The sequence below is a fragment of the Gadus chalcogrammus genome, chromosome 12, assembly GCF_026213295.1.
Source record: "Gadus chalcogrammus isolate NIFS_2021 chromosome 12, NIFS_Gcha_1.0, whole genome shotgun sequence".
NCBI classification, from domain to species: Eukaryota; Metazoa; Chordata; class Actinopteri; order Gadiformes; family Gadidae; genus Gadus; species Gadus chalcogrammus.
Window position 1 is genome coordinate 29,663,244 of NC_079423.1, and position 24,157 is coordinate 29,687,400.

Sequence of the window (24,157 nt, forward strand, 5' to 3'; positions counted from 1 at the left end):
GCGCTCATTGCTCAGCAGCCACTGCCTTGGCAGACAATCAGCCGAGCGGCTCCAATCAGTGGCCTGATAATGGAAAGGCTCACCTCTGTTCAGTCACTGCAGATACCACACGGGGTGGCGTTGGCTACAAACCAACGCCACCCCGTCACCACTCCTAGCGGGGTCTTTATTTCTGCAGCTGTATGGGGGCTTCCACTTCCTTATTACCATGCTGCTCTACTCATGGGAAGGAGTCAATGCAGTTCTTATTGTAGAAGTGAATCTTGAAACGCAATCTTAAACTCCTAGAGAACTGCCGCAACAACAACACATCAGGCTGTTGGGTTTCTTTTTAAAATTAGAGCCTTTTTCACACAAAAAAAGTGTTAACATCTCACACGTTCATCTATTTTTGCCCTGCATATGCAAAACATATGCCAGAGTCACTCTGGGACCTGCTGTTCTGTCATCAGGCCCCAACCCGGCGACCGCTGTGCGCTAATTCAAGCGTCTGATAGGCTGCCACACTGTCGATTTCAACCAATCAGGCCCAGGGGGCTATTGATGAGCAGACACACCGAGCGCGAGACGAGTGCTCGGGCAAAAAGTAATCAGGCCGGGCGCCCCGCAGAACCGTCTCCGCTGATAGGAGAAGGCTTAACCTGGGTTTATTCAGAGCTAATAAAACGGAGATTGTCAGGGGAGTGGAAGGAGACGAAAAGACGCGAGACGCTACAAGCGACTGATTAAGGGCCACAGGTGGTGTCAAACGCCACAACCTGCGGCAGCATGTGTGTCCCCATTCCCCGCTGACGAGGGACGTACCCGTTCCCTTCGTGACGCAGGGAAACAGATGTGGATTTGCAACTGGCAACACTCCAAACGCCGGGCGCACAGACTTTGGTATAAATTATTACACCCGTCCGGAGAAGTTTTCTGCGCCGACTGATTGATCGTTACTGGCTATCAACGACTAATGTTTTTATGAGCCCATGAATTAAGAGGAGATTAATCATTCCTCGAGTGGTGCGGCGTCAACATACCGTGCTCTGTTTAACTTTGTCTGCCATTCAACTCAAGGCCGTTAAATCCATCACGGCATACGCAGAACAAGAAGCAATTAGCTATTAGGATGAACTCCAACTAGCCCCAACGCAGCACTCAGCTGGGGGGCGGGGTGGGGGGGGGGTGTGGTAGGGATGGGGGGGGGGTGTGGTTGTTCCTGTGACCCTCCCCATTTACACACCTGGGCCCAGTGTCCTCGCCAAGACTGCTAATGTCCGCCCATTAGTATGACTGGCTGGCATGGAGCTCTGAGCGGTCACCAGCGATAGAATGAGCTGTGAGAGGCCCTCTGAGGTGCCTCAGGAACCGGTAATAACTCCGGCTCCGCGCAGCCAGGGAAGGTTGAGATGACACAGCAGGAGGGGGGCGTTTGACAGCTGCTGTCACCACAACAAACAAACAAGCAAACGGTGGCTTATCGCCGACTTAAGGTTCAGTTGCATCGGAATCCATTTAATTAGTTTTGGTAAATACTAATTAAAAAGGTGGAAATTAGCCGCACCACTCTTTTCCTTTTGTGTTTGTCCATGTGCAATTGGAATGCATAAGCAAAGTTTGACTTTTACTTTGGCGGACAAACTACTGTTATCAGAGATTTTAACACAGGTCGATCTTATCCAATCACTTCCATCATGCCCTTATCCATCTCACAGTCCTGTCATTTCGCTCCTTTGCCAATGAAAATAATTATTTAATCCATGATATTCATATCACATAATGAAGATTTTATCATGTTTTATCAGCTGAACCCTACACTTTACATCTCATAGTGGTGGCAGCTCCATAACGTGTGATCCCCATTCAATGAAGAAAAGAAAAGTTCCTTGTGGGATTAACCGACAGCCAGGCTTCACTCATGCATCCAATCACCTGTCTTGCTGAAAGGAATGCAGCATTAAAACCCAGACTTCGACCTGACTACCTCCTCTCACCTGTTCCTTTCTTGCAGACGTAGGGCAGGTTGTAGTTGCACGGCACGTCGTTCCACTTGCCGCCCTCGTGAGCGATCATCACCACGCAGTCTTCTCCTCCAGCGAAAAAGTTGTCTGGCTGGTTGCTGCGCCAGTTCTCGTATTGCTGCAAACGTCACGCACACAAAGACACGAGGACAAAGACGCAACGTTTTGATAACGGCAAAGCACATTGAGACACTTTTTGATTTGTGAAGTGATGTTTGGTGAATCCCTTTAATAAGACACATGCGCTATTGTTGTTGCTCATTACAATTTTCGTACTGCAACATTTGTGTACAAATTGGTTGCCCGATGACAGACAGCTGAAGGATATTATACCTATTATAAGTTTTATTGATTCCCCAGGTAAACATGAGTATGCTGAGAATCCTCTCCATTGTAAAAATATCAAACATTTCTCAAATGTCTTCTTCCTTCAAGTAGACAGGGCATCCTGGATTTCTATCATACTCTTTTTTTTTAAATGTCTTCCTCATTAAGCCAAGGTTGGGAAGAGAAGTTTATGAATCCACTACAGCTTCAGCTTCAAAGTGTCTCCCACCAGATCCATCTTGTCCGTCCACTGAAAGTCGTCCTCCACCGTGCGGTCGTTGAGCCCGATCCACGTGTTATCGTGGCTCAGTCCTGTACGGGAACGCATGAGATGATTACAAGAGTGCAGGCAAAACGCCACTCGGTCTGTCAACTCCATCATACACACAGCATGTCCACATGATGTCAGGGACCACCGACCCCCCCCCACCCCACCCCACCCCACCAGGGCATGCATCCCAAAATTAATTCATGGATGCTAAAAGGGCGGAATCTGTGGCCGGCATCTTTATGAGATTCAATCGATTCCTGAACGAAATCGGAGAGAGCAAAAGTTGGCCAAGCAGGGCCATTTTTGATGCCATGGTGATGAGATTTTTGGGTCTGGGGGTGTGTGTGTGCGTGCGTGTGCGTGTGTGTTCGTGTGCATGTGTGCATGTGTGTGTGTGTGTGTGTGTGTGCGTGTGTGCGTGTGTGCATGCGTGTGTGTGCATGTGTGTGAGTGTGTGTGGTGTGTTGGTGTGTGTGGGTGTGGGTGTGTGCGAGCGAGAGAAAGAGCAAGAAAAAGAGAGAGAGCGGAGCGTGAGAAAGTAAAAGAGATGAGAGCCTGCAAGTGTTTAATGGAATTTCAATAATGTTTAGTCTGATTAACATCGGCTCTGTCCATGCACGCCTTCACATGTGCGCTTGTGCGAGAAGTTTGTTGGCGCGGGTGTATTTGTGTGCGCGCGGACACTTGTGCGTGCGAAATAGAATTTCAATCATGGTTTATCTAATTAACATCATTAGCAGGATCATTAATCTCCCTAATGGCTCGAGTCCTCTTATTGCCGGGGTGGGGATGTCCATTTTTCGAGGCAATTAAACACCCGTTTTTGGTAAATGTGTCTGTATATGGACGAGGTGACAGAAGACATTTAGGGACCTGTTGGCATGCACTCGTTCACAAGTCAGGGGGGAAAATAAGAAATGCGAGGAGCAAAAGGCTGGACATTTGTAATGGCTCCAATATATATCCGTCGAGCACGTAAACTACACACTCTGACACCATCGCTGGCCATCAGTGCTCAATCGTCCTGTTGGGAAATTAAGTGTTGAGCAATACCCGCAAGAATAATAAACCAGAGGAATAATAGTTTCAGCGCTATCCTTATTGTTAAATCGTCTCTAGAAGAACAACAGCGTTCCATTTTAATCGTCTCTCCTGCCGTCCACTGAAACTGCCGTTAAGATTATAATTTGGTCAAATCGTTTTGTTGCGCTAATTCAGCATTTATAATGCCCCTAATCCAATCCTTTGTGATCAGACATTTTTTCGGGTCCTCCCTGTTATGTCATCCATTAACTCTGTACTGACCGATGATTCCAAAAGACCAATTTGCTAAACAGCCAATGTTTGCATTCACGCATAATGAAGTCATCCTGACACATGGCTCACAACCGGAAGGTTGCTAGTTCGATCCCGGGCTCCTCCTAGCTGAGAGTGTCGAGGTGTCCCTGAGCGAGACACCTCACCCTAACGGCTCCCGACAAGGCTGTCGCCTTGCACGGCTGACACCGCCGTCGGTGCGTGAATTTGTGCATGAGTGGGTGAATGTTGGGCAATATTGCAAAAGCGCTTCGAGGGGCCACTGGTTAGAAAAAGCACCACACAAATACAGTCCATTTACTATCGGTAACGAATGCGACGGTAAAGCCAAGATAGATCACCCAGACTCAAATCGTCTTTAATAAATTGTAAAATAATGTTTTTTGATACAAATATCGTCCATAATTGGTCGGACTTTGCACGAGTTTCCAGGACAATCAGCGTCCCCCCCCCGCCGGCGGGCCGCAGCGCTACAAGCAGCCGCCGGCCGTCCAGCCGTCGCCCCCCCCCAGACGGCGTGCTCCTACCGCTGATGAAGCGCTGCTCGGCCAGGCTGTGCACGCTGGCCAGGTGCCCGCTGTGCTCGCGGCAGTCCTTCTCCCCGTCCTCCCAGGTGTGCCTGCGGCTGAAGTATCGGTAGCAGTGGCCGTGGAACTTGCGCCAGGTGTGCTCGCAGCCCTCCGTGTCTGCGGGGGGAACGAGGCAGAGAGAGAGAGAGGAGAGAGAGATGAGAAGAGGGACTAATGGCTTTTCACATTGTTATAGACATTTCACAATGTCACCCTTTGGCAGGGGGGATGTACGTTTTCCCTGCTAATAAAGCCCCATGAGAGAGAGAGAGAGAGAGAGAGAGAGAGAGAGAGAGAGAGAGAGAGAGAGAGAGAGAGAGAGAGAGAGAGAGAGAGAGAGAGAGAGAGAGAGAGAGAGAGAGAGAGAGAGACAGAGAGAGAGACTCACTCAACTAAGAACCATCAATGAATAACACTTTTTTTTTGCTGTTGCACAAAACAGGCAGATGTTCCCTTAAAAAAAAAAAAGAAGCGCTTTTGGCACAACAGAGGAGTAATTTGTGTGTGTTGTGTTTTTCCACAGTGATTTTAAATTAAAACTCAATTAAAATGACACATTTCCTTTAAAAGATTCATTTTCCTCGTTCCGACCATTTCCAGCCCTTCCTCCCAAAGTAATCTGCTTTCACCGCTCCTCTGTGAAACAGCTACCCTCCCCTCTCCTCTCTCGACCTCTCCTCTCTCTCCCTCCCTCTCTCCACCTCCCCTCTCTCCACCTCCCCTCTCTCCACCTCTCCCCTCTCTCCACCTCCCCTCTCTCTCCACCTCTCCCCTCTCTCCCTCCCTCTCTCCACCTCTCCTCTCTCTCCACCTCTGCCCTCTCTCCCTCCCTCTCTCCCTCTCTCCTCTCTCTCCCTCCCTCTCTCCACCTCTCCTCTCTCCACCTCTCCCTCCCCTCTCTCTCCCTCCCTCTCTCCACCTCTCCTCTCTCCACCTCTCCTCTCTCTCCCTCCCTCTCTCCACCTCCCCTCTCTCTCCCTCCCTGCCCTCTCTCCCCCTCTCCATCCTTCCACCCCCCTGTCCCTCTCCACCTTCTCCTCCCTCCCTTTCTCTCTAACCATCGCATCTTCTCTCACTCTCTCCCCCATCTCTCTCTCCCTCCCTCTCCTCTCTCTCTCTCTCTCTGCCCCATCTCTCTCTCCCCCTCTCCTCTCTCTCTGACTCGTTGTGAACTCAGAGCCCTAATCCACAGCAGTAGTCCGCCAGCAGCGCCCCAGCTTAGAGACCGAGACGCAAGCCCCTCTTTAATCTAATGAAATGACAACAATCCCTGGAAATGTCTTCCAGAGAGCGCGGCTCGAACTCGTAATTAAACCCTGTCACAGTTCTGCCAGTCCACCGACGCCGCCTGCACTCGCACGCCCCTCCTCCCCTGCCCTCCCCGCCGCAACCGGAGCGCACTCCCCCCAACCCCCCCCCCCCTCCAACCCCCATCACTCTTATCTCCCCGGGGGGTTATCTGCGGGACTCCGAGCCGTACTGAGCCTGGCGGGTTTTACACGCGGTGTCTCGTGTCCTACATTTCAGAGTGTGTATCTGGCGTGTGTGTGTGCGTGCGTGCGTGCGTGCCTGCATGTGTGTGTGTGTGTGTGTGTGTGTGTGTGTGTGTGTGTGTGTGTGTGTGTGTGTGTGTGTGTGTGTGTGTGTGTGTGTGTGTGTGTGTGTGTGTGTGTGTGTGTGTGTGTGTGTGTGTGTGTGCGCGCCTGCGTGTGTGTGTGTGTGTGTGTGAACGTGTCTTGCCTATTCTAACATCCCGGAGCTTTTTGTGGTACTTTTCCCAGATGGGTTACAGATGATCCATTCATGCGGGTTTGTGTTCACGTCGGCCTACTGTAAGTGAAGCGGCGGTTCACATCGGGGTTCATAGTTTATCCGTCAAAGAAGGCGAACACTAATTCCTGCACATCTCTCCATCGCCTTCGCCCCGGGGCCCCGTCATTCTTCCGTCCACCCCTACGGTAGAAAGGTATCGGGGAGGGGGGGGGAGCCTCAGACAAATGTAAAGTGACACCAGTACACTGAGCCTGCGTGCGGCCCTGATTTGTACACGGGTCAGGTAGAGGCTGAGAGGAGGAGGGGAGACGTGCCGGTCGGAGGAGACGTGGAGGAAGGAGTCAAGAGGTGGACCGCGAGGAGAGCAGAGGGAAGAGAGCGACGGAGAGTATGCATGAGGAGTTTGTGGACCAGAGAGACGTGTTTAAAAGGGGTTGAGGTCAGATAAGGGCAGGGCGAGGAAAGCACTGCGAGGTTTGACAGACGTTTTTTCGAACGTTAGTGAAACACACACGCACGTGCACACGCACACGCACACAGAAGCGTGTGCGCAGGTGGATCTTAAAGTACATATAAACTGGTCTACGGTACATCGTTTTTGAATATGCTTTCCATATGTTACATTTCGTAGGAAGTAGACTTCTCAGGATGTGAGAGCAGCACAGTACTATTCCTCGACACTGGCTACCAAATACGTATATTAATACGTTCTGCCAGGGCCGTTGCTACGATTCCTGGGCCCCTAGACAAGATTTACTGATGGGCCCCCCTGCGCTGAATTGTTGACGGGGACGGGGACGGGGGGGGGGCGCTATGGTAGTACTATGGGCTGGTAGTAAAATAAAAAAATGAATTTTTTTTTTTTTTTTTTTTTTTTGTGGGCCCCCCCTGGGCTGTGGGCCCCTAGAATCGTCATCACCTTTCACCCCTTATCGACGGCCCTGCGTTCTGCATATGAACAGCACATTCTGCTCTCCTTGTCCTCTGCTACGCTGCTCTCTCCCTTCAACCTGGTAAATTGACCCCCCCAAACCCCTTCTCAACCCCCCTGATGATGCCCACGCTCAGCTCTAACTTCTGTTCCGTTCTCAAGGTGAAAGGTGGTTGTTATCTACAGAGAACGAGACAGGTAGTTCTGAGAGACCCAAAGCTGTCGTTGAAAGACAAATAGGGGAGAAACGATGGGGGTGGCGATGGTGGGGGCTTAATACTGGTGCAGAGAGAGAGCTCGTGGAAAAGCTCATTCAGGTCTTGTGTGAATCTAACACAGCTGCTTCTCCTGCCAGCCCGCCGCTGGCCGCACGCCCAGACAGAATGTGTTTACAACAGCCAGTGTTTGCCCTCCAGGAGCGCTAGTCCTGGCCGACTGTCCCATGAGAGCAGGCTGGGGTTGGAGGTTGGGCAGGACTGTGTGGGTCTGAGGTACGAGCATGCGTGTTGCATGTTAAACCCAAGCTCCAAGTCGCACGTTAGAGGTCTTGAAAAGGCACGGTGTGCGGATTTAAGCGGCGCCTAGTGGAACAGAATTGGCAGACATTCAACATGGTGTTCTTAAGTATGTTTTAATTAGTGTGTCATCACATGAAAATGAGAATAGTTTTTGTTACCTTAGAATGAGCCCTTTATAACGACAGCGATTACATCATTTTGGAAGTACCTGCTGGCACCTTACAGGCTCTCCTACATCATTTGAGAGGGTGGGTGAGGGGAAGTGTGTGTATGTGTGTGTGTGTGTGTGTGTGTGTGTGTGTGTGTGTGTGTGTGTGTGTGTGTGTGTGTGTGTGTGTGTGTGTGTGTGGGGGGGGGGGGGGGGGGGGCTTGGTTTGGTTGGCCATTGTGTTCTGAATCTCAATCCTCAGATATTAAACAAATTGGCACACAAACACAGTGTGCTGCAGCCATATAAGCAAGCAAACAAAGTGGATCAACCCAGATTGAACTCGATTTACCCGACCTACAAAGCGCCTCCTCTTTCAGAAACCGCCAGATGACCAGAGCCGGGCTAAAACACGGGTAAATCTTGAGTTGGAAAAATGGAGACAGCTTAGCGCCAAGGAGGATTTCAAGACAGATCAGCTTATCATTATCAAACACAATACATAGATTGCAAACGTATAAATTAGCAGATCAACTCACAGTTTAGGACGTGCCGTTGCTTCTCATTGTCGACTTGGAATAATTGTGTTTGTCTCAAAAATACAATGTTGTGCTTGGCTCGTCTTGCGCTCGTGTTTGTTCAGTGTCCGCAACCTGGCAACCAACGTGAGCTAGTTGCCAGGTTGGAGAATACTCTGTCCAGTATTGTGAATTTGGACTGCAGTACCCATTTTAAACACCTGTTGTCAATATCGCATATTGCATCTTTACATCAAAACAAAAGATAAAAGTTGGCTGTCTTGTCGTGAAGATATCTCAACTGTCTTTAACTCTACCTGAAAAACCAACACATAAAGCAGGTGTGATAATATACGGGCTGTCTGTCTAGCGGAAAGAGAAAACCCCTCAAAAAAAAAAGGAATAATATGCGTCACTCCCTGTAAATAAATAATAAAGCGCGGCAGCGTGGTTGAAAGGCAGCGAGGGAAGTCGAGACAGAGTGAGAGCAAAGAGGGAGGAATAAGACTGAGATCAAAACCCAGTAATGTCCCCCCCCCCCCCCACCCACCCACCCATCCACCCCCTCCAGATCCTAAACCTCGTCTCCGCGTAATCCCAACAGCCCCCCCCCCCCGCCCACCACCCAAACCGCACCACCCACCTCCGTGCGTCCTTCCCGCTCCCTGCATGACAGGGAGACGTAGCATCACATCCACCTCTTCAAATATTTAGATGTTATTCAAGGGCCTCCCGGGGGCCCCACGGCTTACAACACCGCTGGGCTGGGCGCCGGGCGGAGGCAGAGGAAGGAGGCGAGGAAGAGGAGGGTGATTCAGCGATTAATATTCGCAAAGAGACTAAACGAGCTGCGGTTAGGAAGCGAGAGGCCAAACGCGCTGCACTGAGGAGCTTGTTTATCCGCCATCACAGAGGGACGCTCGCACACACTGAGGCCCCATCACGTTCCTGCTCCCATGACGGTGTGTGTGTGTGTGTGTGTGTGTGTGTGTGTGTGTGTGTGTGTGTGTGTGTGTGTGTTTGTACACGTGTGTCGCTCACTTTCAGGGTCGACAGCTCCTCATGTCATTTGCATGAGGCCAGGTGACAGTGGAACAGGAACATTGAATGAGGTCGATGGAACGTATGAGAGGTAGAGAGAGAGAGAGAGAGGTAGAGAGAGAGAGAGAGAGGGAGAGGGAGAGAGAGAGAGAGAGAGAGAGGGGATGGGAGAGAGAGAGGGAGAGGGAGAGGGAGGGAGAGAGAGGGAGAGAGAGAGAGAGAGCTAGAGAGAGGGAGAGAGAGAGAAGGAGAGAGACAAAGCGAGAGACAGCGAGAGAGAGCTAGAGCGAGACCGAGACCTAGAGAGCGAGCGAGAGAGAGAGAGAGAGAGAGAGAGAGCGAGAGAGAGAGAGACAGAGACAGAGACAGAGAGAGAGAGAGAGTGAGAGAGAGAGAGAGAGAGAGAGAGGTGGGAGGGAGGGAGGGAGAGAGATAGAGGGAGATAGATGGTCTGGGAAGGGAGGGAGAACTAGAGAGAAAGACAGAGAGGGAGATGGATGAGCAGGAAAGGGAGAAAGCAAGAGAAAAAAGAAACCCATTGATAGCCGTTGACAAGAGGTGGAAGCATGCAGGGAATGTGAAAATCATTTTTAAATCGTTAGTGGATATTTCCAGCACCTGTGCTGAGTAATGGCTGATCTTAATACTGTGATCCTGGCATTTGGCTCTAATGAATGCTACAGTAGAGCGGCTCCAGACTGTAACTAGAGTGACTGATGATCATCTTAAGACTCATTCTGCATAATTAGCCGATAGAGTCTTGGCAGAGTAATGCTGATGGAGGAAGACAAGGTGAAGGTGAGGACAACACACACACACACACACACACACATACACACAACCCGGCACACACACACACACACACACACACACACACACACACACACACACACACACACACACACACACACACACACACACACACACACACACACACACACACACACTATCCATTCCGTATGCGTGGCGCGTGGGCATGCTGCAGGCTTTCATTCTGTAATTAGAACACACACACACACACAAGAGGACGCCTGCTTTATGAGCACATTCATGCACTTCACGGCTTATATATCACTGCTATGAATGAGTCGGAAGTCACTCATCACGGCATTAGTCGAAGGTATGAAAAAGAACATTTCGTCCCAAGATTCACGCAAGGACAGTGATGCTGCAAACTATGCCGTGCACACTCTGTTGTTGTCCCCTCTCTCCAGGGGCAAATGTGTTTTGGGAGCAGGTGGGGTTGGAGGAGGGACGGCGTGGAGATGATAGCTGCGGGGGTCTCCGGTGGTCTGGCGTCGGTCACGCCCACAGAACTTGAAAAGGGTCACAGAATCGAGCGAGGTCGAGTATCTCTATCACCACTGCAGTCTCGGACGGCTTCACCGACTCTATCTATTTGGAATTAGACCCCCCCCCCCCCACCCACCCCATAAGCCCTCAGACAAAACTCCCCGCAAAAACTCCAGGAAGAAAGGCTATCGCACACAACATGGCCATGCCTTCCCATCCGCAACAACAAGAGGAGTGCTGCTCGTTCCTGCTGCCAATCCTCATCGCACCTCACCCCCCACACCTTCTACCCAGCATCTCTTCCACGTATTAGCAGTCTCTCTCTCCCCCTCCCTCCCTCCCTCTCCCTCCCTCCCTCTCCCTCTCTCTCTCGTCTCCCGGAGCCTCCCCCATCTGCATCCACCGTGCCTGACAGAGCCGGTGAGGAGTGCTGCTCTGCAACACACCGTTGAGCTCTCACACACACACACACACACACACACACACACACACACACACACACACACACACACACACACACACACACACACACACACACACACACACACACACACACACACACACACACACACACACACACACACACACATTCCCACCTCGAGCCCCTCGAATAGACAACGCAACCGCCGTCTTATCAGAGAGAGATGACAAAGCTCACAACACACGGCGGTACGGAACGCCGCCCTGCACTGCCAAAATGGGTCGGCGTGTCTCCACCACTGCCTAAAGGTACACTGGCAGATCCTATGTGCTCGTTGCGAGGGAAGCGTTGGTGCTTGCACGTGTGTCTTTGTGTGAACTGAGTGCAGCTTCCGGTTTCGAAACGTGCCTTCTGGGGAACGGGCTGAACGCGTGGCCTTCCGATGTTGCCGCTTGCAGCTTTCTTGAGAGCCGCTTGTTCGAACAACTTCACACGCAACTCTGGCCTTCGTGGGGTCCTCTGCTATACACGCCCGCCTGGTTCGAGGCCGATCGCATTTATGGTCGTATTGAAAGGCAGACATACAGAGAATGTAACGGCAGGACACACACACAAACACAAACACACACCTAAGATAGCTGTGATTGCGACGTGAATTTCCATGTCATTGTGTATATGCATGCGTATTTGTAAACGTGCACGTCTATGTGCATGCATATATGTATATCTATGTGTATGTCTATGTGAATGCCTGAGTATGTCTACGTGAATGCGTGCGTATGTCTACGGGTGTGTGTATATGTGTGTGCATATGAATGTGTGTGGTTGTCTACCATTGGGTTCTAACTCCCAGGCCCAGGAAGGCGCTGAAGGCGCCGCGTGTTCCACTCCGCAACGCGTCGTTACAACAGCATGCATCTCCATTAGCACCAGCGGCCTCTCGAGACTCTCAGGAAGCTCCCCCCAAAATGAGTTCTGCCGAGTCGGGTGCTTCGTGCTGACTCGCTGTTTCCACGGCGCAGCTCGGACCTCCAGCACCGCCACGCTCCCCCCCCCCCCCCCCCCCCCCCCCCAAAACAGGGGCCCCTGGAAACAGCCGACGTGAGCTCCTCCCTCTTATCTCCTTCCCTCTTAGCGTTCTCCTTTTATGTGTCAGCCTCTCGAGGCGACGCTGTGGCGCCCTCTTCTCTCCTCTCGGTAGATCTATCAGGGACCTGGATGGGCCTGCAGCGCGTTGACCTAATCCCACACCGCTCCCTGCTTCTGAGGGCAGGCCGGGGTGGGCCCCGGGGCACCCCCTGCGGTGGAGCGTTTCTGGCGGTTCTCACCGCACCAGAAACGCTCCACATCGGGCGGATCGGTTAATTTGTAGCGCTCCATTAACGGCCACCGCGGGACGGACTGTTAGGAGGCTCAAAGGGACGTTTCATGGAGATCATAACCAGATCAAGACGAGCTTCGACCAATTCCCTTCACACTTGCAATAGACGGGGTTATTGCACAAAGGCTAATGTGGCTCCGGTGTGAGTGGAGCAAACAGAAGCCAGAATATGATACGCTAAATTTTTAAAGTACTGTATATATCGTATTTGCAGTTGTGAAAAAGGGGTTCAAAACTTGTTTCTACGGGGGGGTCGATGACTATATGATTACAATCCCAGCCCACAGATATTCCAGGTGGAAAAGCGCTGGTGTAATGGTCAATATTTAAAATTAAACCTCAGAGCCATCCAGTGATAGGATTATTTTACCAATGCGGCATTGCCTTCTGACACTTACTCAATGTGTACCTTATCGTTCCAAGTGCAAGGTCAGCTACTTTGTGACACCATTGTGCCGCATATAAAATCATCACCACATAATACCTTTCCTGCTTTATATTTTTAGCTCCATGCTATTTTCCTAGTATTTGATGTACCGTCGGGGAGCATTCCAGTGTGTGTGGACATGGGAAGCGGGCAAGACGTCGTGGGTGTGACGTGAGGTTGGGCACACACTACATGCACGTCAGAAACACAGACACTAAGGTGTGGGCCGGCCTGGACGGTACCTTGGTCTTTGTTCAGCACACAAACAAACATCCGCTTGTTTCCATCACAATATTCCCAGTGAGTCCATTTGAATGTGTATGTGTATGTGTGTACGTGCATTTGTACACCCGTATTTCGATGTGAATGTGTGAGTATGTCTACGGGTGTGCGTACGTGTGTGTGTAATTGTACACAAACAAACATCCGCTTGTTTCCGTCGCAATTTTCCCAGTGTGTCGGCTGTTGCAGAGTCCCTTTTTAAGTCCTGCACTGCCGATGGGGTAGGAGTAGGGCGTATATGTACGTTAACACATATCCCTGAGTGGCGTTTCGCCAGCGACACAAAGGAACGAGGAAGAAATCCTCTATGAAAGTGGGAAGTGGTCGAGAACACGCGTTAACTATTAATGAGCTCCGAGTTGCAGAATGGTTCTGAATGCACCAGCAGAACACAGAGAGAGAGAGGGAGAGGGTGAGGGAGAGGGCGAGGGAGAGGGGGAGAGAGATAGAGAAAGCGAGAGACCACACGTCCATATTTCACAGATCACCACGCATGAGACAGACACCCTGGGATTAATTATCTACATCAACACAGGCAGACACCAAGCTTTTATTAGCAATTTGTATACTGTTTGTTCTGCTCGCAGACAAAGGATGATCACTTGATTGCCATCTGAATGACTAAGCTGTGAACAATTGTTATCGCTCTTGAAAGGTATGTCTGTGATTTAACGTGTACTGACGGAGATGTCTGTGTGTTTGTGTGTTTATGTTTGTGTGTGTGTGTGTGTATGTGTGTGTGTGTGTTTGTGAATAATGGACTACATGAGTGAGTTACTTCTTTGAGAGATGGGATGCATATGTTTGGAAAGAACAATTACACACACACACACACACACACACACACACACACACACACACACACACACACACACACACACACACACACACACACACACACACACACACACACACACACACACACAGCTTGTAGGAGAGAAATAATGAGAGAGAAATAGAAGGGGAGGAGCAAAACTAAAACTAAACTGAACTCATCCCCCCCACTCCTTCTACCCAGCATCTCTTCCACGTATTAGCAGTCTCTCTCTCTCTCTCTCTCTCTCTCTCTCTCTCTCTCATCTGCATCCACCGTGCCAGACAGAGCCAGTGAGGAGTGCTACTCTGCAACACACCGTTGAGCTCACACACACACACACACACACACACACACACACACACACACACACACACACACACACACACACACACACACACACACACACACACACACACACACACACACACACACACACACACACACACACACACACGCGCATGTGAATTCAATTCACGTCTAAAAAAAACGGGAGAGAATGAGGTGAGCCAGAGAGAGATAGGGAGGGGGCACGATAGAGTGCGAGTGAGCCAGAGGGAGTGAGGGAGGGTGCGAGCATTGAAACGACAACAATAAAAACATTTAACTTTTGGTTTTCTTATCGCCCTTGCCAATTTCAGCAGAAATGAATTACTGAGTGCTAAGTGCCCAAACAGAGAGCTGAACAAAACTTTGCCACAAACCAAAGGCAGTGCTTTGTTTGGCTGGCTGGTCGTCCGTGCTGTAACTCCTGACGAGGAGCCAGATCTAGTCTATAACTAGGCTGGGAGGCAGTGGCTGGCATGAGATTAGCACCCTGCAAATAATTCAAAATAGACTTACTAACATAACAATACAAATCTGATAAGGAAGAGCATTACATTGGTTGAGGGAATCTTTGAACAAACAATACAATTAGGAAGATGAACAAGGATATGAGGAACCTTGTTACATTTTCTTGGAATTTATGTGAGGGTCATTAGGATGCTTTCTGTCTTTTATTATCTATCTCAGACATCCGCTCTCTCATTTATTCCCCTCCGCTATTGACCTGAACCAAACCAAATCTGTTATCAATGGAGGTTACCATGGTGACCAACAAGAGACGGATCAGATTAAAAGCAGCTCGCATCCAAAGGTGTCCCTTCGTTCCCTATCACACACCCACACACACACACACACACACACACACACACACACACACACACACACACACACACACACACACACACACACACACACACACACACACACACACACACACACACACACACACACAGCGCCAGAGACCCCTACATATCAGACAGCGTCTGATTGTTGACATTTGAACAATTCCCAAAGCTAGAGCAGCCTCCCTCTCCGCTCGACCTTTCCGCAGCGTTTGACACAGTGAACCACCTGATCCTCCTCGCCACCCTCCAACACCTCGGGGTCTCAGGCTCTGCACTCTCCCTGTTCACATACCTACCTCATGGATCACACTTTTGGCGTAACCCGGAAAGAATCTGGGTCTTGTATTCTCCCTACGTGGGGTCCCTCAGGGGTCGGTTGTGGGTCCTCTCCTCTTCTCTCTGTGCACTGAGTCACAGTGCACAGAGGTTTCCCTCCCACAGCCATGCAGATGACACACAACTAATCCTGTCTTTTTCACGGTTTGAAAGCCAGGCGGCGGTGCGAATGTCTGCGTGCCTGGCCGACATCTCAGTGGATGTCAGCGCACAACCTGAAACTCAATCCACGCAAAACTTGGCTGCTCTTCCTGCCAGGAGAAGGCATTTCTACGCCACGACCTCTCCATCAATATTGAGAGCTCTGTGGTGTCTATGGCTCGGATGGCAAGGAACCCGAGTGTGACACAGCAAAGGTCAGCTGTCATTCCGCTGTCAACATCACTGCCACAACCCCTGCCTTTAGATTCACACTTTAAAACATCAGGAGGAAACATCCGTTCCTCACCCCGAGGGCCACAAGGGTTTCTGTCCAGGCTCTCGTCTGCCTGCCTGTGCCACTCAACCTCTGCAGCTTTTCCAGAACACAGCAACTCAGCTCGTCTACAACACAACCAAGCTCTCCCACGTTACACCACTCTTCCGCACCCTGCATCGGCTACCTTCAAGCCACAGGTACTGCGAGCCTACTGTGCTGCGAGTGGCTCTGGCCCATCCTACATCCACACGTCTTTAAGACACGCACTCAAAAACGGACTCAGAATTGGGGCTTCTCCCACTCAGCAAGCCAATTCATGGTATTCTTTGAAAACAAGCCCCTTGCCCCTGGAGGACTAAGGTCAGGGGGGTGTCATAAATATATGGCCTGTCGAGCCCTTTGAGACTGTACCTGTGATTAAGGGCTATACAAATAAAGTGTAATTGAATAGAATTCAATCCAGGGCATGGTCGAACCATAAACCCCAACCCGTCCACTACGCTCTGCGTAGGCTTTCTGCTCCCACGGGAGGGGGTCCCAGCTGCCGCCCAAAAAAATCTAGATTATTTGTAGCCCTGGTTGCCACACTAGTGGATCTGGCTCCCCGCTGACATCAAGAGAGCAGAAACACTACCCATCCAGTGTGGAAGACTGGAAACGCATCTGTTCAGACTTCCTCTTGGCCCGCGCACAAAATATTTAGTATTTATAATATACCGCAGTTTGCAGTTTGCAGTTTGCTTATTTGATGAGTTTAATGTGCGGGATTCTTGCACTTTCTTGGTTGTATGCCAAGAACTGCCAAACAGCTGTTGTCTGTTTGGAGTAGATGGGTAGTAGTACATACACATATTCAGCACTGACCAGGTAGGAAACTGTGTGTGTGTGTGTGTGTGTGTGTGTGTGTGTGTGTGTGTGTGTGTGTGTGTGTGTGTGTGTGTGTGTGTGTGTGTGTGTGTTAGTGTGTGTGTGTGTGTGTGTGCGTGTGACAGATTGGCAGGAAAGTATTGCAGAGAAACAATCCATTGTTGATCAAATATATTCATAGTCTCTGCAGAGAGAGTAGGTTAGAGGTGGAGCTGTCCTCCTTGCCGTCGTACTCTTTTTAACTCTTGGCATCATTCAATGCCATTGTCTTCCTCCACACAAAACACAGCTCTTCCTTGAAGCCATTTCCCGCTCTCTTCCTCGTGTGTGTCGCCGTTCGCCCTCCGCCCTCCGCCCCCCCCCTGTAGTCATATTCATCCCTACCATCTTGACCTTTCTTGAATCGAGTGTTTTCAGGGAAACTCGTAGTGAATTAGTCAAATCGGCGTTCTGCAGGACAACGATCCTTCCTCTCATTTACCTTTTCCTATCCTCCTCCTACTCCTCCTGCTGCTCCTTCTCCTGGCCCTCCTCCTCTCCCTTCTCCTCAGTCCAGACCTTCTGAACCACCTCCTCCTGCTGCTCTACCCCACCTGCTCTTTATATCCAGTTTGGCCCCCTCGTTCAGCCCATTAATCATCCCCTAGTCTAGCTGAGGACAACAAACACGGACCATGTAAAGGACTCTGCATCGTAACGTCGTTAGTGCACGGTGCAGCCGTACGCTGATGGCAGAGTAAGGGTTCAGCCGATAAAATACATCCAAGGAATCCCATGAAAGCTGACGAAATCCTAAATAAACGCAATTGAAATCTCAATACATTTTTATCCGTGTTCATGCAGCCTAGCTTACCTTTCTCACACGTGGTGCCGCCATAGCTGGGCAGACAGAGACACACGAAGGAGTTAATCTCATCGATGCACGTGCCTCCGTTCTGGCAGGGGTTCGACTGGCAGTCGTCGATGTCTGGGCGAGAGAGAGAGAGAGGGAGAAGTTAGACACGGTACAAACACATTTAGATACCCACACATTCAGATTGACACACAAACAGATGCAGAGGGTTTTTCCGAACATATTTCTTTAGAACAGCGAGTCGCATTCGGTGGCCCAGCAGAGATTCAACTTCATGGGAGATTAGACCCATATTTTGGGCAGTCGTAATTAGAGCAAATTGATTTGGGTGGATTGGGGACACACCAAAGCACACGTGCGTTTAATTGCAGTATGTGGCTCAGTTATGGTGTCGGAATTGATGAGTGGTGAGTTAAGAGGAGACGAGAGAACCAAACAGAAGCCAGGGACATTCAGACAGCAGGGGGGGGTCGAGAAACACAAATACATTCAGAGACAGCAGGAGAGAGAGCTAGAGAGAGCTAGAGAGAGAGAGAGCGATAGAGAGAGAGAGAGAAATATACAGAGCAGGATACAGACTGAAAAGCGAGACAGAGAGAGAAAGAGAGACAGAGAGAGAAAGAGAGACATATTTTACATTAATATTGTAAACTATGTATTTATAATCAATAACCCACACAAACACAAAAAAACACACACAAACACAAAAACAAAGCCGCCCACACACGCTTGTACTGCAGAGGCGTCACAGGGCATGGGTTCCTATTGCACTGGAAAACAGAAAGTTTGTTTCTCTGTCAGACCGAAGCCTCGGGGATAATCATTAAGATTTCAGCTGGCATCCCAGAATCCTCTCTGCCCTCACAGCTTCTGAGCGCGCCCCTAGGGCCCGCAAGAGGTCACACAGTGTGAGAGAGGGTGTGCGTGTGTGCCTTTGTGTGTCTGGACACTGTGTGTGTGTTTCTGCGTGCCCGTTGTGTATGTCGGGACACTGTGTGTGTCAGGACACTGTGTGTGTGGACACTTGTGTGTGTGTGTGTGTGTGTGGGGGGGGGGGGGGAAAGGGGGTACTGTGATGCACAGACAAAGAAAGTTGGGGAGAACCCAGGGAGCTGGTCGCGGTGGTGGTGGAGGAGGGTGGAGGAGGGTGTTGGTGTGGGGTGGTTGTGGTGGTGGGGGGATGTGGTGGTGGATGGTGGTTGGAGACCCCCGGGGGGGGGATAAAGGACTGATTAAAGAGAAGGATGGACAGGCAGGGGCGGAGGATAGGACTTGAAACTAAACGTGTGTGTGCGCATGTGTGTGTGTGTGTGTGTGTGTGTCTGTGTATACGTGTGTGTATGTTAGTGTGTGTGCGTGTGGGTGTCTGTATGTGTGTATGCCTGAGTATGTGCGTGTGTATATGCGTGTGTGTGTGTGCGAGGGCGCGCCTGTGTGGCTGTGTGCAACTGCGAGTGTTTGTGTGTGTGCGCATGTGTGTGCGTCTGTGTATGTGTGGGTGTGTTAGTGCTCATGCGAGTGTGTATGTGTGAGTGTGTGAGCGTGTGTGTGCGTGTGCGTGTGTGTGCGTGTGCGTGTGTGTATGTGCGTGCGTGCGTGCGTGTGTGTTTGTGTGTGTCTGTGTGGTTGTGTGTCTGTAGAGTTGGCAGGTCCCGAGGTTGGATTACAGAGGCTTTGCGGGCTGCCAGGCGGGATGAGGGTGTGTTTGGAGGAAGCAGCTTGACTGCTGGGCTGTGCTGGGCTGGCTGCTATCAAACACTGAATTAGATGCTGGAGGTAGACAGACACAGCAGCCTGCCTGGGACAGCAGCCGTCCCAGGTGACCACGCTGTATGCAGGCATACGGGTAGAGCTCAGTCTCTTATACGCAGTCCATCTCTGTTCTTCTGTCCTGTTCGATTCAGAGTGCCAAAATTTGCCTGACAGATGTATTAGAATTACTCTTCCTAAATCCTCTTTCTAACAATTTATCCTCTCTCTCTCTCTCTCTCTCTCTCTCTCTCTCTCTCTCTCCCTCTCTCTCCCTCTCTCTCCCTCTCTCCCTCCATCTCTCCCTCTCTCTCTCTCCCTCTCTCTCAGCTTAGATCCGGCTTGTGATTGACATGCGTTATAATGATCTGTTCATACGTGTCATGATGACACAATCCCATCTCGCACCCAGAAACATCTGATAGAGATGACACCTTCACATTCTGGCGCTCGCGACTGACACATTCATCACAGAGTTGATCGAAAAAACACTATTATAGCTGATTAGAATAGAGGGGCCATCCATTCGGCTGAAAAGAACAGGACTTTTAGAGGGAATGTTTCATTATCGGCCCCCAGGCAGGGTGAATGGGTTTGTTAAGAGGGACAGAGGAGCTATGCAAGAGTTACATCGAATAAAGAGCGAGAGAGTGAGAGTGAGAGAGAGCGAGAGAGCGATAGAGAGCGAGAGAATAAGGATACTAAAGGGGACGGCTGGCAAGAAGTGAACAAGAACTCATTATCCGTCGACAGAATGGGTTTGTTTGGTTTTTTAAAGAAACTTTATCACTAGCAGTTTTTCCATGGGATGTATACTTGATGTGTAAGAAGATGAGAGTTTCTGAACGTGTCGCCCAATGGTTCCCATGATGAGATGAGGTTTGTTCTGGAGCAAGGGCAGAGGGCAGTGGACCGTGACGGCGGAAGGAGCACGTGGAATGCTACAGACGGACGAGGAATAAGAAACCAGACTCGGAGGAGGGAGAGGAGAAGAGAAAAGGAACTGTTTGAGAGAGAGACAGAGAGAGAGCGAGAGAGTCATTCTTTCTTAAGATTTTCAACATACCTTTATTTATTATGAATAAACTTAAAGGATAGGCACGTACAAAGACACTAGAAATAACCAGAACCAAAAACTAAATTGAACAAAGCTATTTATAAAAGAGACTGGTGGAAGAGTGTGAGTTAGAGAGACAGAGACAGAGACTGAGAAAGAGAGAGAGGGAAAAGGGTGAGAGAGAGACAGAGAATAAGAGAATATGACAGAGATAGAACAGAAAGATCAATATAAGAATGGAGTGGACCCTTGGCCAGCATCCCCAATTCCCTTGCAGTTCAGGAGGGTCCCTGGCGAACCCTCAAGAGAGATGAGATCTCGCCCCTGTCTCTGTGTTCCGAGACACCAACGATGACTCTCCATCCCTTGGTCCCTAAAAACCTGTCTTCCTCGCATCCTTACTAACCCATCTTTCTCGTTGTCCCCACAAACCTGTCTTCCCTCCTGTCCCCACAAAACGGTCTTCGTCCCTGTCACTACAAAACGGTTTCATGCATCCTACGCATCACGTATGCATAATCACACAATTGTCTGACCCCTTAACCCCCCACAACTCTGTCTTTCTCCCCATCCCTACAAAACTGTCACCCTCCCTTATCCCCACATAACCTTCTTCCCTGTCCCCACAAACCGTTTACACCCCCCCCCCCCCCCCCTAACAAAAACGCCTTCCGCCCATTCTACAAACCTGTCCAGTGTTCCCTCTTTCTTTTTTACAACACCCCATGCCCTCATCGCCGTCTTGATCGCCCTCCATCTCCTGTCTGCTCATCTAATTCCCTGTCCTAGCCCGAACTGTAAACTCAATCATTAGTTTACCTCCGCCACCCTCCCCCCCCCCCACCCTCCCTGTCAGCTCCGTTTGGGGCGCTTTCTCTACGGCCACAGAGAGAAAGAGAGATTTATGCTTTCAATTCCGCCCAGCTCCCTGCCGTTTGTGAACACCGGGGCTGAATAAAAAGTAAACAGCTTTCTGTGTTTTATAAATGAGAGCTCAAGTGCAATCAACAATTTCACGGCTATGAATCCTTGCGGGTTTAGCCAGTAAGAGTCCGGTGAATGGAGAGAGAGAGAGAGAAGAAAAGAGAGAGTGAGAGAGGGAGTGAGACGAGTGAGAGCACTCAGTATCAGGCAATAAAAAAGCCTGGGGAGAAGAATCAATATTAAAGTGGAGGTCTTCGACAAGAGAAGCGGTTCATGGTTTATTCTTTTGTTGGGGCTGTTTTGGGTTTTTCTGTCTTGGTCAGAACCATTGCTTTGGACGCCTGTCAATAAAATATGTTGGGTATTTACTTCATGCAAGACAAGAAAATAAAACTAAGACTGGCTCTTTTCCTCTGCAGATTATTATGGTGATGATTAGCATACCACTTGGGAATCTAAATATATGTATTAATATACTCAGCTTCAGGACGGAGATTAAGCCATCTAAAACGCCATGTTAAATTGCTCATGGCTGCTTTGTTGGGTTTGTATTTTACGGCACAACAACAACCTGCAGTTTATGGGTTTTCATAGAATGTCATTTGGAATGGTTATTCATTTTTCGTTCTAGGGCTGACATGTTTCTGAGTTTAGCAGTCAAGTGGGCGACCAAGCAGGCTTCAAATTGCCGAAATGCCCAAAATCCTAATGACTGCTTTAGAAAGCTGTGGCAGCATTGAAATTCATCACTGCATCAGGCATTACTATATAGCTACTTTGATGGAAAAATTGGCCGTTTGGAGGCGGACGAAGTGTAATTGCCTTGGCACATAGTGAATAGTGAGGACAAGTGGGACCTCGCCAGAGCCAGGGAAAGGAGGGAACAATGACAAGAAGGAAGAGAAAAAAGAAGAGGAAGAGAGAGGGCAAAGGGGGACAATGGGATAAATGCGATGTTCTGATGAAGAGGGCCATGTGTGAATGAGGGAGCGTGTTTAACGCATTGTCAGTGCAGGATAATACAAGGAAAAAACATCAACAGGCAAACGGGATTACTGCAGAGGTGGGTTTCCAATGGAAAGTGTTCCAAATTGCGTATGTGTGCATCCCGGGTAACATTTGTCGTTTTTTCACACGCGTCGTTGCCGCAGTGAATGTAATTCTCAGACAACGCAGTTGCACTCAGGGTTGTGTATTGGTGAGCAGGGCAGAGAAATGATCCACACACACATACACACACACACCCCCACACACACACACATTTTCACAGTGAGGAGGTGGGATTTCTCTTAGGAGTAAATGCCAGCTGTCCAGATCCAATAGGGGCCTTATCAATTACATCGGGACCCCGTGAACCAGCAAATGCTAGCTGGAGACTTCACTCCTGACAGGGTGCAAACGGAGGGCGTGACGAGACAATAACAAGGAACTGGAGGGAGATTGTTCCGGCGGACAGCGTACTTATTTAGTGGGATGGAAACAGACACACTTCCATTCCGTATGCAGAAGCATGTGCTCCCGTACACACAGCTTAGGTCCTTCATTTCAGACCACCGTATCCTTACTGAATCGTAGTGGTCCCAAAACTCAAGTGCGGACCAGTACATCACCAGACCTAACATGGCCCAACCACGGCTAGCTTAACTAAACCTCGCCCAACAATGCATCTTTCAGTCACATCCAGAAAGATGATGGGACTTTGGTGCATGCAACTGCAAGCACACATTAATAACTCCAAACCCATTTCATTCTCCTTATCGAAAGAACTGTATGGTTTGGCTCCACCATTTCCATCAGACAGTTATAAATAACTTTTAGAAACATTTTCAATTGATTGTAAATTCCTTTTTTAGGCCTGCCTTTGTTTGTCTTTCACACACACACACACACACACACACACACACACACACACACACACACACACACACACACACACACACACACACACACACACACACACACACACACACACACACACACACACACACACACACACACACACACACACGATGGCAGCTATGGCGGATCAGGGCCCCTTTCTGAAAACCTGCTTTGTGTTCTTCAAGCCACTGTCAACATTATATGCGAATAAACAGACAGACTTTGAAATGTCGTTTTCTTTTCTGCTATACCATACTACTAAAGCACTTTGTGTTTGCGCTCTGTTGTTGTATAAAGCCACCCAAGAATAACTTATTTTGGGCTGCAAACAGACTTTGTCTTTCTCCTACATGACTTACATGGAAACCTTTCTATTAAACATGAGCCTGGTCCTCCAGGGTGCCGCTCCATTGACCTGTCCACATCTTAAGCCTGCTGTTCCCAGACCCATGTGCCGCCATCAGAAACACCACCACATTGATCAATGGCGTAGCACTCTCCGCCTGCTTTTGTCACTGGCTCTACGGCCGGCTTGACCCGCCTCCAGCTATCTATTATTGCCATTTGCTATTGCTCGTTTCTACTGCTGGCATTCTTTGAAAAATCACTCTGGCTTTCTTAGATACTACAAAACTACCCTCGGACGATGTGGGCCAAAACAGCACTTCTGACTGACAGCTGCCTCGTGACATCGTTTTTCTCTTGATGTTATTATTCTATTCCGCGTCTCCTTTTTAATTAATGTCTGACCACCCTTGAACCTTTGAAGGTCTCGTCACCCTGGGAGGGGGACCTCCTTTGCTTTTTCATCTTCCTTTCGTATCTGACGGCTTAGAGTCAGAGGCTTTTGTGTAATGTCATTTATA

At 49.6% G+C, this 24,157-nt stretch overlaps 1 protein-coding gene across 1 annotated transcript in view; it reads right to left on the reverse strand.

Moving 5' to 3' along the window:
- ncanb (neurocan b) overlaps positions 1-24,157 on the reverse strand; it is a 78,719-nt gene that overhangs the window by 763 nt on the left and 53,799 nt on the right. Inside the window, exons 12-15 of the mRNA XM_056603304.1 lie at positions 17,681-17,794; positions 4,446-4,604; positions 2,560-2,642; positions 1,977-2,121 (exon numbers count right to left, since the gene is read on the reverse strand). Coding sequence (XP_056459279.1) covers positions 1,977-2,121; positions 2,560-2,642; positions 4,446-4,604; positions 17,681-17,794 — 501 coding nt within the window. The remainder of the gene's footprint in view (positions 1-1,976; positions 2,122-2,559; positions 2,643-4,445; positions 4,605-17,680; positions 17,795-24,157) is intronic.